The following is a 14,677-nucleotide window of genomic DNA, read 5'->3' as shown; positions in this document are numbered from 1 at the left end:
GGACAACTTACTACTAGACTCCAGAAATTTCAATATTTGGAGAGGAAATTACTTTTTGTTCCTACCTTGTAGGGGTAAATTATTTTGATACAAAACTCATGTGATTTTGTCCACTATAAGGCAGTATCAGATTGCCATTCTGTTGTATCCTTAGGTTTTTTAATAATAAATTAACTCATTGGTAGGAAATTACATCACTTTCATAATAACTTCGTGTTGTACATAGCCATGTGAATCGAATCGTCGGCCAGTGCCTTCTTAATCAGTAATCGGAAGGTATATGACATCTTAAAAAAAAGAAGAAAAAACGTTGATGTTGTCAATACCACTATATTTGTTCAAAATTAATTTAAATCACAGAACCAGATATCATGGTAACACCTACAACATCTTCAGCTGAACTAATGTTATTTGTTATTGTTGAAGAAACAGGAAATTCAATTCTGAATTCTGAACTAGTTCAGCTGAAGATGTTGTAAATGCTACCATTAAACCTTGTTCTGTAATATAAATTAATTTTTAAGAAATATAGTGATATTGACAACATCAACGTATTTTTCTTTCAATTATGGAGAAATACCACAACATAAATCTTACCATAATCAGTATCAAAATTGAGTATCACCATCTTTACAAAAGTCTATCAACATTCAGAGATGAGAGGTTTTCATACAGTACGAGCAGAACTGGACAATTTATTTGAAGAGGAATCTACTTTTTATTTCTTCCTTGAACTGGTGAGTTATTTTGGTAAAACTCATGTAAATTTGTTAAGTAGCCTACAGAGTGTGGCAGCAAAACTTCCTTTTTTTAAAGTTAATAAATCTCTTTGTATGGATCAGAAAGTTTGTATTTGTTTTTTGTAATGTAGACACATATTTATATAAAGTTTAATTTCAGTTAGTTTTGAATATTAAATCAGGTAGGTTTTCAAACCTTTGACTTGAATCTTAAAACCTGTTCTAGAACATGGTACGCCATAGTGGAGTAGGTCAATTTCCACACAGAAAAAACTAAACAAGTAGAGGACACATTATAAGAATTTTTGTAACTAACTATTGTACGTAATTGTAATTTATCCAATATTTTGTGTAATTGATGTTGTAGTTTTAGTTTTTTTTTGGGAAATGAACATTTATTTATTCATTTAGGTGACGTCCCCAATTCTCCATATTCTAAACCGAGTACGGTTTACTCTTAAGAAAACCGATTTCTGGCGTTTGTCATGACTCCTGCCAGCATTACAGGCAGGTTGGCAATTTCTTCCCTGATATTGGTCTCCAAATCCTGTAGGGTGCTTGGAAGGTTTACATAAACAAGGAATTTCAAAAACCCCCACAGAAAAAAATCACAAGGGTTGAAATCGGGGGATCGGGCTGGCTACTCCGCTCCTAATTGAGATGAGGTGTCCTAGAAAGTGTTCCGTTCCCTCAATTGATGTCACGTTCAGAATGTTCCTGCACAGTTGCCATTTCGTATGGATAGAAATGAAGATCATCATGAAGAATAATTCGTCTCACGACGATCGGAAAGTCCAAGAGCAGACGCATGTTTGCGCGCAGAACGCTGTGGTGATCGCAACATTGAAACTCACTGCCTCAACGTTCTCAGGTGACCTAATGGGCCGAGGGGCTTCCGCTCTTCGTCTCTTCGTCGCACTTGCAGTTTGTCTGAACGTAGTGACCCACGTAACAATTGATTTCAGTAGTCAAAGGGGCTAGACCAAAGTTATTTCGAAATGCGCAAGCGATTGTGATCACAGAACATCTTCTCGAATAATAAGTCTCGACTCACACTTACGCGACTCAGGTCGAGAAGAGACTCGACTCTAGTCGAGAGCATGTTTCTCCAAATGGTGACACTCAGACCAGTCGACTCTAATCTCCGCGACTGTCACCATTTGGAAACACATGCTCTCCACTAGAGTCGAGTCTCTTCTCGACCTGAGTCGCGTAAGTGAGTTGAGTCTAAGTCTCAACGGCAAATGCACGCTTCTCATTGTTCCAATGCATGATGGCGACTGAATATATCTGGAAGTTTATTTATTTATTTACATAAATACATACATGGAGACAACAGGTTAAACCCTTATATGACAAGACAACTTTATGGAAGACAACTTTATGGTCTGACCTCTCTAATGAGACCAAATTTGCTCTACTACGATATCAGCTGACTAAATGGCGTTCACTTTAAAAAACGAAGTTTCGCTGCCGCACCCGGCATAACAGTAATAAGATACTGTATTAAATTGCCTATCATTATTTTTACAAATGTACTTCATATTGAATGATGAGAAATATTCATACAAATCAAGCATAACAGGACAACTTATTTCAGATTGATTTCTACAGTAATGCAGGTTTAATGACTAGTGAGATCGGTCTCCCCGAAATTTGAATAAATTGAAGAGGAAGTTACTTTTTGGTCCTACCTTGTACTGGTGTACTGGTTAAATCCTGCTGAGCTAGCGTAGCTGGATCATCCGCCTTCAAGCTGGTACTGCTCCCCTGAAATCAACAACAAATTTTCAAAAATTGAACACAACTTATACTGAAAATTAATTAAAAAAATATTTGTAGCTACTGGAGAAAGTATCTAATCCTTATTATTATTACACGAAAATCCAAATTAAATGCTGTAATTCACCCCGAATACTTCTGCTACTGCAAATATTGACAACAGGGTAAACAGCTAGATGGATTTTCGTTTAATAATAATAACTTTTTGTGTAGTTGAGAAGTTGATATTGTAGTAATTATTCATATTGAATGGAAAAGACTAAGAAATTGTCAAAAACACAGATTTATTGATACTTAGTAAGACCGGTACGGTTATTACACCATTGTCAATCTCAAACGGCGACTGAGTTTCTGAGAGTTAACAATGGTGAAATAACCGAAACCGGTCTTTCTAAGTATCAATAAATCTGTGTTTTTTTTACAATTTCTTGGTCTTTTCCATCCAATAATAGTAATAATTGATTCATTAGCATTTGAATAGTTGCAATATCTCAGTAATTTCCATCTACCTAATCCTTGATTATAGTTTTTAATAACAGCTAAATTTAATGATGCAAGAAAGAAAGTGAATTACTTTCTACCAACATCAATTCTTTAACATCATTTTAGACTATTAAATTCATCAAAAAATCTCTAGTTTTCAGTTTTAATAACAGAAAATTTAATAATGCAAGAAAGAAAGTGAATTACTTTCCACCAACATCATTTCTATAATATTATTTTCGACTATATTCAATTCTTCAAATAGTCTTTGGTTTTGATTTTAATAAAACAACTAAATTTAATGATGCAAAAAACAATGAGTAATATTGATATCTATGTATATATTACTATACTCCTTCAATATCATTTTAGACTGTTTTCAATTTATCATACAATCTTTTGTTTCAGTTTTTAACTACAGCTAAATTTAATGATGCAAGAATCAAAAACTATTACCCTGCATATATAATTATATTATTATTGTACCTCTACTTCAATATTGAGTTATTGTTTGTCACCTATAATATGATGCAATACGAATTGAATATTTTGAATTACTTCATATCTCTATTACATCTACAATATAAGTTTAGTATGTGTTCCTTTCATAAATTAGTAGGCCTTATAAAATACCTTACAGTGAGATTATATAATCTCTTTTCTGTAAAGGGCTACTTGTAATATAAATAAAAATAAAAATCTCACTACCCTTTTTTGAGTTATTTTATGGCATCAATGTTGAAACATGTTGTGATAAAATAATTCAAAAAAGGGTACTAAAATTTTAATTTTTATTTCTATTTATAGTGAGATTATATTATGATCAGAGAGAAGATAAACATCTACAATTTTTTTAGAAGAGGTTATTTTCTATGTTTATTTTCTTAGATGTTTCTATTTAGAGAATATATCTTCTATTAATTTTATATGTTGTCTCTGATATGGTGTAATACGAAATGAATCTTTTCAATTACTTTGAAACTTCATTACATTTACAATATCAGGTAGATCTGTATTCCTTTTATAAATTAGTAAGCTTTGGTTTAATTTTCCACGATTTCATGATGCAAGAAACAAAGTAGATTACTCCGAAAAAGTGTTGGCAAAGACTGATAGAATTCTCTGTTCTGAGTATCTTTTCATCATCATCATCATCATCATCATCATCATCATCATCTTCTTCTTCTTCTTCTTCTTCTTCTTCTTTTTCTTCTGCGTCTCCTCCTCATCGTCATTTTCTTCTTCTTCATCATCTTCTTCTTCTTCTTCTTCTCTTCCACCACCATCTCCTCCTCCTCCTTCATCCTCTTCTCCTCCTCCTTCTTCATCATCATTATTTTCTTCTCCTTCTTCATCATCTCCTTCTCTGAGTCTATCTGTCTCAGATACTCTCTCTCTTTGTCCCTCCCTCTCTCCATATCAATCTCTCTTCACTATCACTCCATCTCTCTCTCTCTCTTCCCCCCTCTACCTCACTCTCACTGTTCAGAGTACTACAGACAACACCAAGCCATGTGCGCAAATTTCAATTATTTTGCTCCATTTGCTAGCATTTTTTGCCCCATATTTTGGCACATGCTTGCCAGGGCTTACACACCATGTGACCTGACCAGATGTTAGCCATACGTCTTCGCGAATTTAAATATGCTTCCGCGCCACTAAAATAGACTGCTCTAACAATTCATCATAGCTTGGTTTGTATATTTTTTATAAAGGAATAGATTCAGGCCAATTAGCCCTTTCTAATGAGCTACTGAACAGAAAGAGAATAGAATAGAAAATTTATCTGTCGCAAAAAACATTTTTTGACCGAGCGAAGTGAGATCTAAGATTCAAGTCGACGGTTTGGCATTTCTCTTAATATTTAAATGTTTATATGTTGCGCATTTACGGCGAAAAGAGGTAATAGATTTTCATGAAATTTGACAGGTATTCCTTTTTAAATTGCGCGTCGACGTATATACAAGGTTTCTAGAAATTTTGCATTTCAAGGATAATATAAAAGGAAAAAGAACCTCCTTCATACGCCAATATTAGAGTAAAAATCATCTTGAACATCTTGAAAATGTATCTTTCCATCAACGTTAGTAAACAGTCTTTCCATAAGATGAGGACATGATTCTACTTTGGAGTTATTGAAAGAAAACATTTTTTTACATTTTTACTTTCCTTGCCCTATAAGGAAAGCATTGCTTTCCGAAAAAAATTGAGGAACCCCAATTTCTAAATTTCTATACGTTTCAAGGTCCCCTGAGTCCAAAAAAGTGGTTTTTGGGTATTGGTCTGTGTGTATATATATATATATATATATATATATATATATATATATATATATATGTGTGTGTGTGTGTGTGTGTGTGTGTGTGTGTGTGTGTGTGTGTGTGTATGAGTGTATGTGAGTCTGTGTACACGATATCTCATCTCCCAATCAACGGAATGACTTGAAATTTGGAACTCAAGGTCCTTACAATATAAGGATCCGACACGAACAATTTCGATCAAATGCAATTCAAGATGGCGGCTAAAATGGCGAAAATGTTGTCAAAAACAGGTTTTTTTGCGATTTTCACGAAAACGGCTCCAACGATTTTGATCAAATTTATACCTGAAATAGTCATTGATAGCTGTATCAACTGCCACAAGTCACATATCTGTAAAAACTTCAGGAGCTCCACCCCATCAAAGTTTGATTCTAGATTTCCAATTTTATTATCAGGCTTCAGATGCAATTTAACCCTTTGCGCTCGAAAGCACTGTTTAAAGTTTGTCCTCAGTGCTCGGATGGCCAGGACTGCTGGCCGCTGCCATTTCCGCATCAGGTCGTATTTGATTTTGCTATAATGTCCTCACAGCTCGAATGGCCAGCTGTACTGACCAAGACTGAATTCGTCTATTGCTCGAATGTCCAGTACCACTGGCCATGGAACAAACACATCATTATCTAGAATTATGTTTGCATTATGATATGTGGTGAGTGCTGAAATCTATCGGCCAACTCTTGAAAGAAAAGAGCACGTGGTTTTATTGAATTCCATTGCAAACACAGTTCATAAAGTAAGGTTATTTACATCAGTGTATTTGGTGATATTGCAGTGTCTATTGTACTGTTTTATGTTTTGAAATGTTATTATTGTGTAAATAGTATAAATATGTGAACATAGTGTTGTTTTTGGACAGTTATTTTGCAGTTTTATAGGCCTAATATTATATAGGACAAATATTGTTTTGTGATTCTGAAATTGATGAAGATAGTGGTTCAATTCACAACAGTGATATTGCTTCAAATATAGGTGAAGAATTTGAGAATTTAATACAAGATGAAGAAGACAATTATAAAAGATTTAGAAGACAATTTAGAAGATTTTCATAGAAGATTTAGAAGACAATTATAAAGAATAGAGTGATCACGAAATAGAGTCTAATGAAGTTACAGAAGATGGAACAAATGAGGAAGTGAGTGTATTCGAACAATTACAAGAAGTTGAAGAAATGGATGCTTTTTATTTACTGCAAAACTTGTACTAGCAATCCTGGACTGCATATTTGTGTTTGTTTTGAGATCAGAAAAAAAACTTAAAGACTAAGATAAATGAGAAAAAGTTTTTGTCTGGGTGTAACATGGCTGGAGAGTCCTTCTTTGTAACTATATATTTAGTTATCTGTGTTACAAATGAGTGTATGAAATTTTTATTATGCAAAAGTATGTTTATTGCAGTTTTAGTAAGGCTAAATGAAAATGAAGTTTTAACTGTCCATTGATTCTTATTTATTGATTTGTTTTGAGCGTGCACATAACACAAAAGTCATCTAAATATAAATACAAGCTAGTGGGGATACAAACAAGTATGGCGGCCAAACTAACAATGAAAGTAGCATGTCCAGCTGTACTGGCCTTTCGAGCGCCAAAGCCAAATCACGGCAAGAGAAACACAAGCTGTCTGCAATCTTTCACGGCCAGTACTATTGGACTTTCGAGCGCAAAGGGTTAAACAAAAAATTCCAAGTTGAAAAGATTAAGCATGAAAATCTTTACAATTTATGTTCAATAACATTTTCACCTAAAATTTGAAATAAGCTCGAAATTCGAGAAAATGTTATTTCAATTGCAAACTGTTGGCAACTGTTGATTCTATTAAATCATTCACTATGAAGAGATAGCAGACTTCGTGTGTCTCCAGTGTTATTGTCCTGTCACCAGCTGGCTTGGATTTTTGAATAGTAGACTTGAGATGCGCGTGTGCACTAGCGTCAGGTGATAAAGTTTCATAACGGCAAGGAAAGTTGTGTGAGTGCGCCACACCAGATTTTTCTTTTTTAATCTGATGATTAAAATTGCAACAAATATTATTGAAAAGTAATTGATTTCTAAAATCATGAAAAGTGAGAAATTAAGTTTGTAGGAAATCAGCTTTATGGTAGTTTATTTTGTTAATTTCAACCACCGAGTTTTCGCCAACACGACAACACAGAATGTTCTCTGATGGGTTGATTGGATTGGCCAGACCTGATAACAGCGCTCACACTCACATTCCGGGACGACACGTCACGGTACGGATAGGACAGAAAGCTCTATGTTTATTTAGGATTTTTTCGAGACATTTTAAATTGATAAATTATTTATTAATTTTTGAGAATACATAACACCAGGTCAATGTAACTTACTGAGCGCGAGGTCTACTGTTCACAGAACTACTAGTTATAATTATATTATACATAAAAATACCATTGGTTCTTATAGAAACTTTTACATATAGGCAGACAGCAATAGTGTGAATACTCTTATAGTGAAGTGCAAGTTTTAATGGCATTAGAGAAAGATTGGAGAACAGCGTTGTCGATTCTCTGCCTTGCCTTCTATAGAGGATAGCTGATACCGGTATATATGTTGTAATATTAATTAGCTAATAATCATTATTATTCAACTTAAGGAATAATCCATATAATTTGCGTTCCTCCAATCCATTACAATTTGATATTGACTTTACCAGCTTAAGTGTATGTAGACGTCAGTTTGAATATTAGTGTTACTTGTTTATAAATAAAGTCCCAACTGAATTCATTATTAATAAAATTACAAAATCCATAATGAATCTTATACTGGATTGGATTAGCATAAATGTTTATTTTAAATTATCTATATCCATTATGTAGTGTTTCATTCTTGTGTTATAAATTTAAAAAAAAATTGTCATGGCTTCCTTGAATTGGTCTTTTTAAGTTTGTCATTTGCTTGTGATTTTGTTACTTTGTCTTATCGTTTGTAAGTATTGAGATGTGACCTGGTTTCCATAATTTTAGTTATTCTAGTGGTTTGAATAAGCTCTTTTTCTTTCTATTGACATGTTTGCTGTAGTTGTTCGAACTCACTGCCGGCGCACAAGTTTTCTTTGCCGGTAGTGCCATTTTGTAAGTTTGAATATTTATTTTATCAATCTGTATTTATTTTATGGCAAATAAATGAATGAATGAATTAAATTTTGCCCTTGTAACCAAAAATAGTGTCATACCCCAAATATTATCGTAGAGACTGATACAAGTTTTTTGTTAATGAATCGAATTTTAGATCCCTTCCATCATAATCCATCTATTCCAAAAGCAATTGTCTCTCCACACGTTGCTACAAAACGTCAGTGTAAACCAGGCCTTACGACTCCACGTGGTCCAGTGTAGACCGGCCTCAAATAAAATTCCAACCCCGAAATAGCCGAGGCACAGGCGTCGGAGAGGGGTGACGCCATGACGCCATTTTGGAACAATCCGATACACTCTCTTCAAGTTACAACATACTTCCTGGGTTTTTTGCGAGTTCTTAATGTATACCGACATTGACCTTCTGGTCTCCTACATTGATTAGAATTTTTTCAACTATTAATTAGATAAAAAGACTAGAAGTTGACACAAACCACTACTTTTAATACTTACTTATTTAGTATTAAACAGCAGAACAGGGAGAAGAAGAAGATGATAAAGAAGGAGGAGAGGAAGAAGAAGAGGAAGAAGATGATAAAGAAGGAGAAGGAGAGGGAGAGGAGGAAGAAGAAGAAGAAGAAGAAGAAAGAAGAAGAAGAAGAAGAAGACGGAGAAGGAGGAGGAGGAGGAGGAGGAGGAGGAGGAGAAGAGAAAGAAGAAGAAAAATGGTAGCTTGGAGTATCAATAATCCTTTTAGAGTAACGATATTTCAGTAGATTGGTTATCTCCACTATAATAAAGGAAAGAACTAGCTTATACACGTACGGAATAGGAAAATTATGTTTGGCGCATCATCACGTCTGAATTGCTGGACTGAGTAACTTAAAATTTTGCATATAGAATCTTAATTTACCGAGGATGGTTATATGCCTATTTGAAATTCTTCAAGATTTCAGTTTGTCAAGTTTTTAATTAGGCCTTTGCGGAGCATGCTAGTATAGAATAATTATGAAAAATGTGGGACTTGTTGATGACTTTTATTGTCGAATTCATAAATACAATCTAATAAAAATATTTTTATTTCCAACTAGCTGGCCCGGCGAACTTCGTACCGCCGTAATGCATCTCATGACAAACTTTAGCTGGATGCACACCTGAGGAGGCGCGATGCGGCATTTTATTTATATAGATAATTTTCCAACTACAATAAATAATTTACTAAGAATCAATTAATTCTGAACACAGAAGACAGCACAATTATTCGAAACAAAGCAATGTCTTTAAAGCGTGTAAGTCTTTAACCTGAGGCCGCACTGCTGGATGGTTACACACAAAATAGACATTTATTTGTTTTTAGTGGGGGATAGAATAAAATACATGGGCGGTTATGGAGCAGCACACACTCTTGTCTACTATCTACCGACGGCTGTTGGATGACGCAATGATTATAACATGATTTTTATTTCTGTGTGTGGCCAGCTCACAAATCTTCTCCCATGAGGATTACATGTAAACCTTGAAGGACCGCAGGAAAGAGTCCTGAAGTCGGATTATGAATTTGATAGGCCATAAACCTGGTCCTGAACATAACGAACACACCTAAAAAATCATCAAATTCGGTGCACACATAAAAAAGTTATTGAATGTCAAAATTTGAGGCTCGATTTTTATTTATATAGATAAGATATAGTGAGTATTTATCTTCATCATATAATATCATGTTGTATATTTTATGGGAATTGAAACAGACAAAACTGATTCGTAATTTGAATACATTTTGAATTCGACAGTAAGAAAAACATGTCTTGTTAAGCCTTGATTAAGACACCTGACATTGTTTACAGTGTTGTCATAAACACCTAAAAATACCCACCCTTCGGCAGTGTTCTTTCAACAACAGGCCTTCAGCTAACCCTCTTCGTATTTAGCAGAGTGCTTACGTGACTTCTATCACTGACTCAAGGGTGGTAGCCGGTTGCTAGGTTACCATTACCACCGTATATCGGGTGTGAGGTCTCACTACAGTCATCATACGGTTTCATTCAATACGGTTACAATATTATTTTTAAAATATCTCTCTTCTTCTTCATCTTCTTCTTCTTCTTCTTCTTCTTCTTTTCTTCTTCTTCTTCTTCTTCTCCTCCTCCTCCTCCTCCTCCTCCTCCTCTCCTCCTCCTCCTCATCCTCCTCCTCCTCCTCCTCCTCCTCCTCCTCCTCCTCCTCCTCCTCCTCCTCCTCCTCCTCTAGTAAACTAGGAAATTAGACATCTGGCAATCATAGTTTTCTGGTAATTAATAATAATATCAGGGCACCAAGCTTTGCTCGTTATTTATCTATATATATAAAAGCGAAATGGCACTCACTCACTGACTGACTGACTGACTGACTCACTCACTCACTCACTCGCAGAACTAAAAATCTACCGGACCAAGAACGTTCAAATTTGGTAGGTATGTTCAGTTGGCCCTTTAGAGGCGCACTAAGAAATCTTTTGGCAATATTTTAACTCTAAGGGTTGTTTTTAAGGGTTTAAAGTTCGTCTTTTAGCATGTATATTCTTCTTCTCCCAATCCCTTAATTATAATTGAAATTTCCATATCATAATATGTTACTATAGAACTATAATCTAGATAGAGTACCTCTTCGAAACAGTTGTTAACTGGCAACTAAATTAATAATTTTGTCAGGTTGGCATTAAGTTGAGTTGACTTTGTTAGGTTGGCACCAAGTTGAAGATTTAAATGCATTTATCGCGGAAAAATTGATTGGGCACTGCTACTTCAATCCTGGGAATATTATATTACTAGCCATCAGGCTCGCAATATCCGTTTAGCCAGACGTTTAGTCTGGTTCCCCCGTCTGGATTGTCCTAACATATGATAAAAATGCTCAAATGAAAAATGCAGGCGAGCGAAGCGAGCCTGCTGATCTCATTCTCGTACGACCCAGTCGGGGGTCCAGGGGGCGGAGCCCCCTGACTAGACGGATATGGCGAGCGAAGCGAGCCTGACGGCTAGTTTATTGATAAACAGAACTCAATTCTTTAAAATGATTGGGGAACTAACAGGCACAGCCCAAAACCGTTTCTTCCCCGAATTTTGATCTATACACTATAAATATTCCAAAAAGTTGGTTATGTTCCATACACTTGAATTCAGGTCTAATTTTCAGTCCAATATTTGAAAACATAAAAGTTATAATTTAGATTGTTTACATACCAAATTGAATAACAAAATAACACTCACTAATCACTTAGAACTGTAAAATAATGATTAACTTTGAATATTATGATATATTTATTACCATCTCATGTTAACAAATCAGATTACTGTATTTTGATGGAGTCAATTAAAATTTCTAGATTTCTAGCGAGATACGGTAAGGAAATTGATTACACAGCTGATCTCCCTCACAGACACACGCATCTTCTGTTATCGACAGACGACGAAATCATCATCTGTTTTTCCAAGGATGAATTATCCTTTTCATTTCCTTCAGCGACTTTTCCCAGGGATGAGACCTAGTGCAATCGAATTTTGATATCATAAACCTACTATATTCCAAATTTCGTGAAAATCGTTAGAACCGTTTTCGAGATCCGTTGAACATAAATAACCATATAACCAACCAGATAGCCAGATATAAAAATATAAACTGAAATTGCTCGCTTAATATAATAGGATAAACTATAAGTTATTTATGTATATCAGTGCTTATTTCTGTACCTAATATGGTAATACTCAGTATACTAATACTTTACAAGTATTTATTTCAGCACATTGAAACTAGTATGTCAATTTTTCTCAATAGATTAGAGGTTGTGCCAATTTCAAGTCGTCTAATTTAAACAAGTAGACTAGAAATTAATCTGAGAAATGAGCACATGCCTCCAAGAGTCCTCCAGATATCTGGGTTGAAATTATTGAAAATTTCCTCTCAAACACTAATTTTATCCCCAAAATCTCCACCCGCATACAACAGTTATTTTAGAAAAATAAACCATGCGGAAGCATTTAGAAAAAAAACGACCAATAACTCAAAATCTCTCAAAGGTTTTTGACACCGCCAATCTGGACTGTAGCCAGCCACAGCTGAAAAACGTAACTGACTCTAAATTTACACTACTGACGTCTTTCCAACTAACTTCTGGGTTTTTTCGTTCAATTATTGAGAAGGATGGAGTCTAGAAACTTCCATTTATCTCTGGAGAGCAGAATACATGATTGCTTTGTTTTTATTGATTTGAAACAACTTTGCTTCACTTTTAGAATCTTCTATCTAACTTTTGACTCTAAAAATAATGTTCTATCGATTTCAAGAATTGTTTGAGAGAATCTATCACAACTTTAGAATAATATTATTTATTATAGAGAGGAGTAAAGGATGTTTCTTCTCTTTAAACGATGGATTTTCGTTGTATAATAATACAGTCAGAAGTTGGAAAGAAAAATCTATTCCAGTAATACATTCAGAAGTTGGAAAGGAAAATCTATTTTAATGTCAATGAATACATCAAATTTTGTAATTTATTATTATTATATGTCATCAGAGTATTTATTCAGAAGTTGGAAATAAAAATCTATTTTAATGTCAATGAATACATCATATTTTATAATTTATTATTATATATCATCAGAGTATTTTTGTAGAAGTCTTTAGAGTAGTTGTTACAAATCAATTTTGGATATCGATCACAATAATATCATTATAACTTCAAAGATATTGTTCAGATATTAATAATATTTTAGGTATAATTTCAAGATATTGTTTTGTTTGTAGTCAATGTTAATAATATCCATGAATAATCTTTATTTTACAGAAAGTACAAAACCATTTTATTTTACAATCTGATGCTATTGACAAAAAAACAAGGTAGCTGTAATGAGTTGAGGAACTAAAAATAATTTATAATTTTATCATCGTTTACAATTTTTACGAATTATTTATAGAAAGAGTTAATTCATTACAAGAGGATATTATAGTTGATAAAGTAACATTTTATTCCTAAAAACGTGGAAATATAAATTTATTTCACCCAAATTCTATCAGTTTAAAAGGGAATTCATCATTTTAAATATTCTTTCAGACAACTTCAGTTTAAATTAACCGCCTACAAATGGCGGGTCTTAAATAGCCAATGGCAGACTTTCACCTTGAAAGTCATCTAACAACCAATCATATGGCTTCATTTATCATATTAAACTGCACATTTCTCTAACATTTAGTTGAATTTTAGATTTGATTGTTGATGGCATTACAAATAGATATAGTTATTCTTTATTGCTACAAATAAGTAAATTAGCGTGAAACAGCTACAAAAATGTTTTCAATAGAAAGCTTAATATTGGAATTAATAGCGTATGTGTTCAATAAAAGAGTTTTATTGTTTTAACATAACACTTTAGGTTATTAAAATACCGTAGCATTAATGATTTCAATTAGTCAGTATATAAACCATTTGAGATAAAGTTTTAATGTGAAGAATGGACCCACATATTAACTGACTACCGTACAACTTATGTGTACTACAGTCTACACCTACAGTAATCAAAAAACTATTCCAAACAATGAAATAAAATTACCGGTATTTCTGTAGTGATAAAATATAAATTCAATCAGATTTGAAACTAAGACGATGGTAGAAAAATAGAATACTGTACAGTAGCCTGGATTTTAAATTTTACAAACTCATAAATTCCGGTATCAATAAAACACCAAAAATATTTTAAATAAATTTGGTCAATTTATCTTATTTGATGAGCAATTAAAGTTTATGAAAAGACAACTACAATATTTATTAGTAGGTATCTATGATTGAAACCTGATTCAAGTTTTATTTATGATAAAATTTGGAGAAAAAACAAACTAAGTTTAAAAGTTTTTCCACTCTACGCTCACTCCTGATGTAAACAAAGTAATTCTGTGCTTAAAAATCAATGACAGTAAAAACCAAATTTGGAAGGAAAGAACGTCATGATTGTAATTTCAAACTTTTATTCTAGTCTTTCTAAAAGTAGAACAATTCAAATTATGAACCTAAAAAAATTCAATCAGAGAACCAAAGTAACCTATAAGAGCCCCAAACAAAACACGAGATGACAGGTTCATGGCAAAACATAAACAAGATGGGCCTTCTACAACAAAGAATGGATGTATTGGTTTAAAATTTGATGTTTATCTTGAGTTTGGTAGCAATTAGTAGTTGAAAATATTATTATCGAAAATTGAATTCATTATATTTTATTAATATCATTTTTACAAAA

At 33.6% G+C, this 14,677-nt stretch overlaps 1 protein-coding gene across 1 annotated transcript in view; it reads right to left on the bottom strand.

The window, feature by feature from the left end:
* The window catches only part of LOC111055509 (MAP kinase-interacting serine/threonine-protein kinase 1), a 135,069-nt gene that overhangs the window by 120,102 nt on the left and 290 nt on the right, over window positions 1-14,677 (bottom strand). Inside the window, exon 2 of the mRNA XM_039439767.1 lies at window positions 2,435-2,510. Coding sequence (XP_039295701.1) covers window positions 2,435-2,510 — 76 coding nt within the window. The remainder of the gene's footprint in view (window positions 1-2,434; window positions 2,511-14,677) is intronic.

Source organism: Nilaparvata lugens, chromosome 13, assembly GCF_014356525.2.
Source record: "Nilaparvata lugens isolate BPH chromosome 13, ASM1435652v1, whole genome shotgun sequence".
NCBI classification, from domain to species: domain Eukaryota; kingdom Metazoa; phylum Arthropoda; class Insecta; order Hemiptera; family Delphacidae; genus Nilaparvata; species Nilaparvata lugens.
This window is presented reverse-complemented; position numbering and strand designations above follow the sequence as displayed.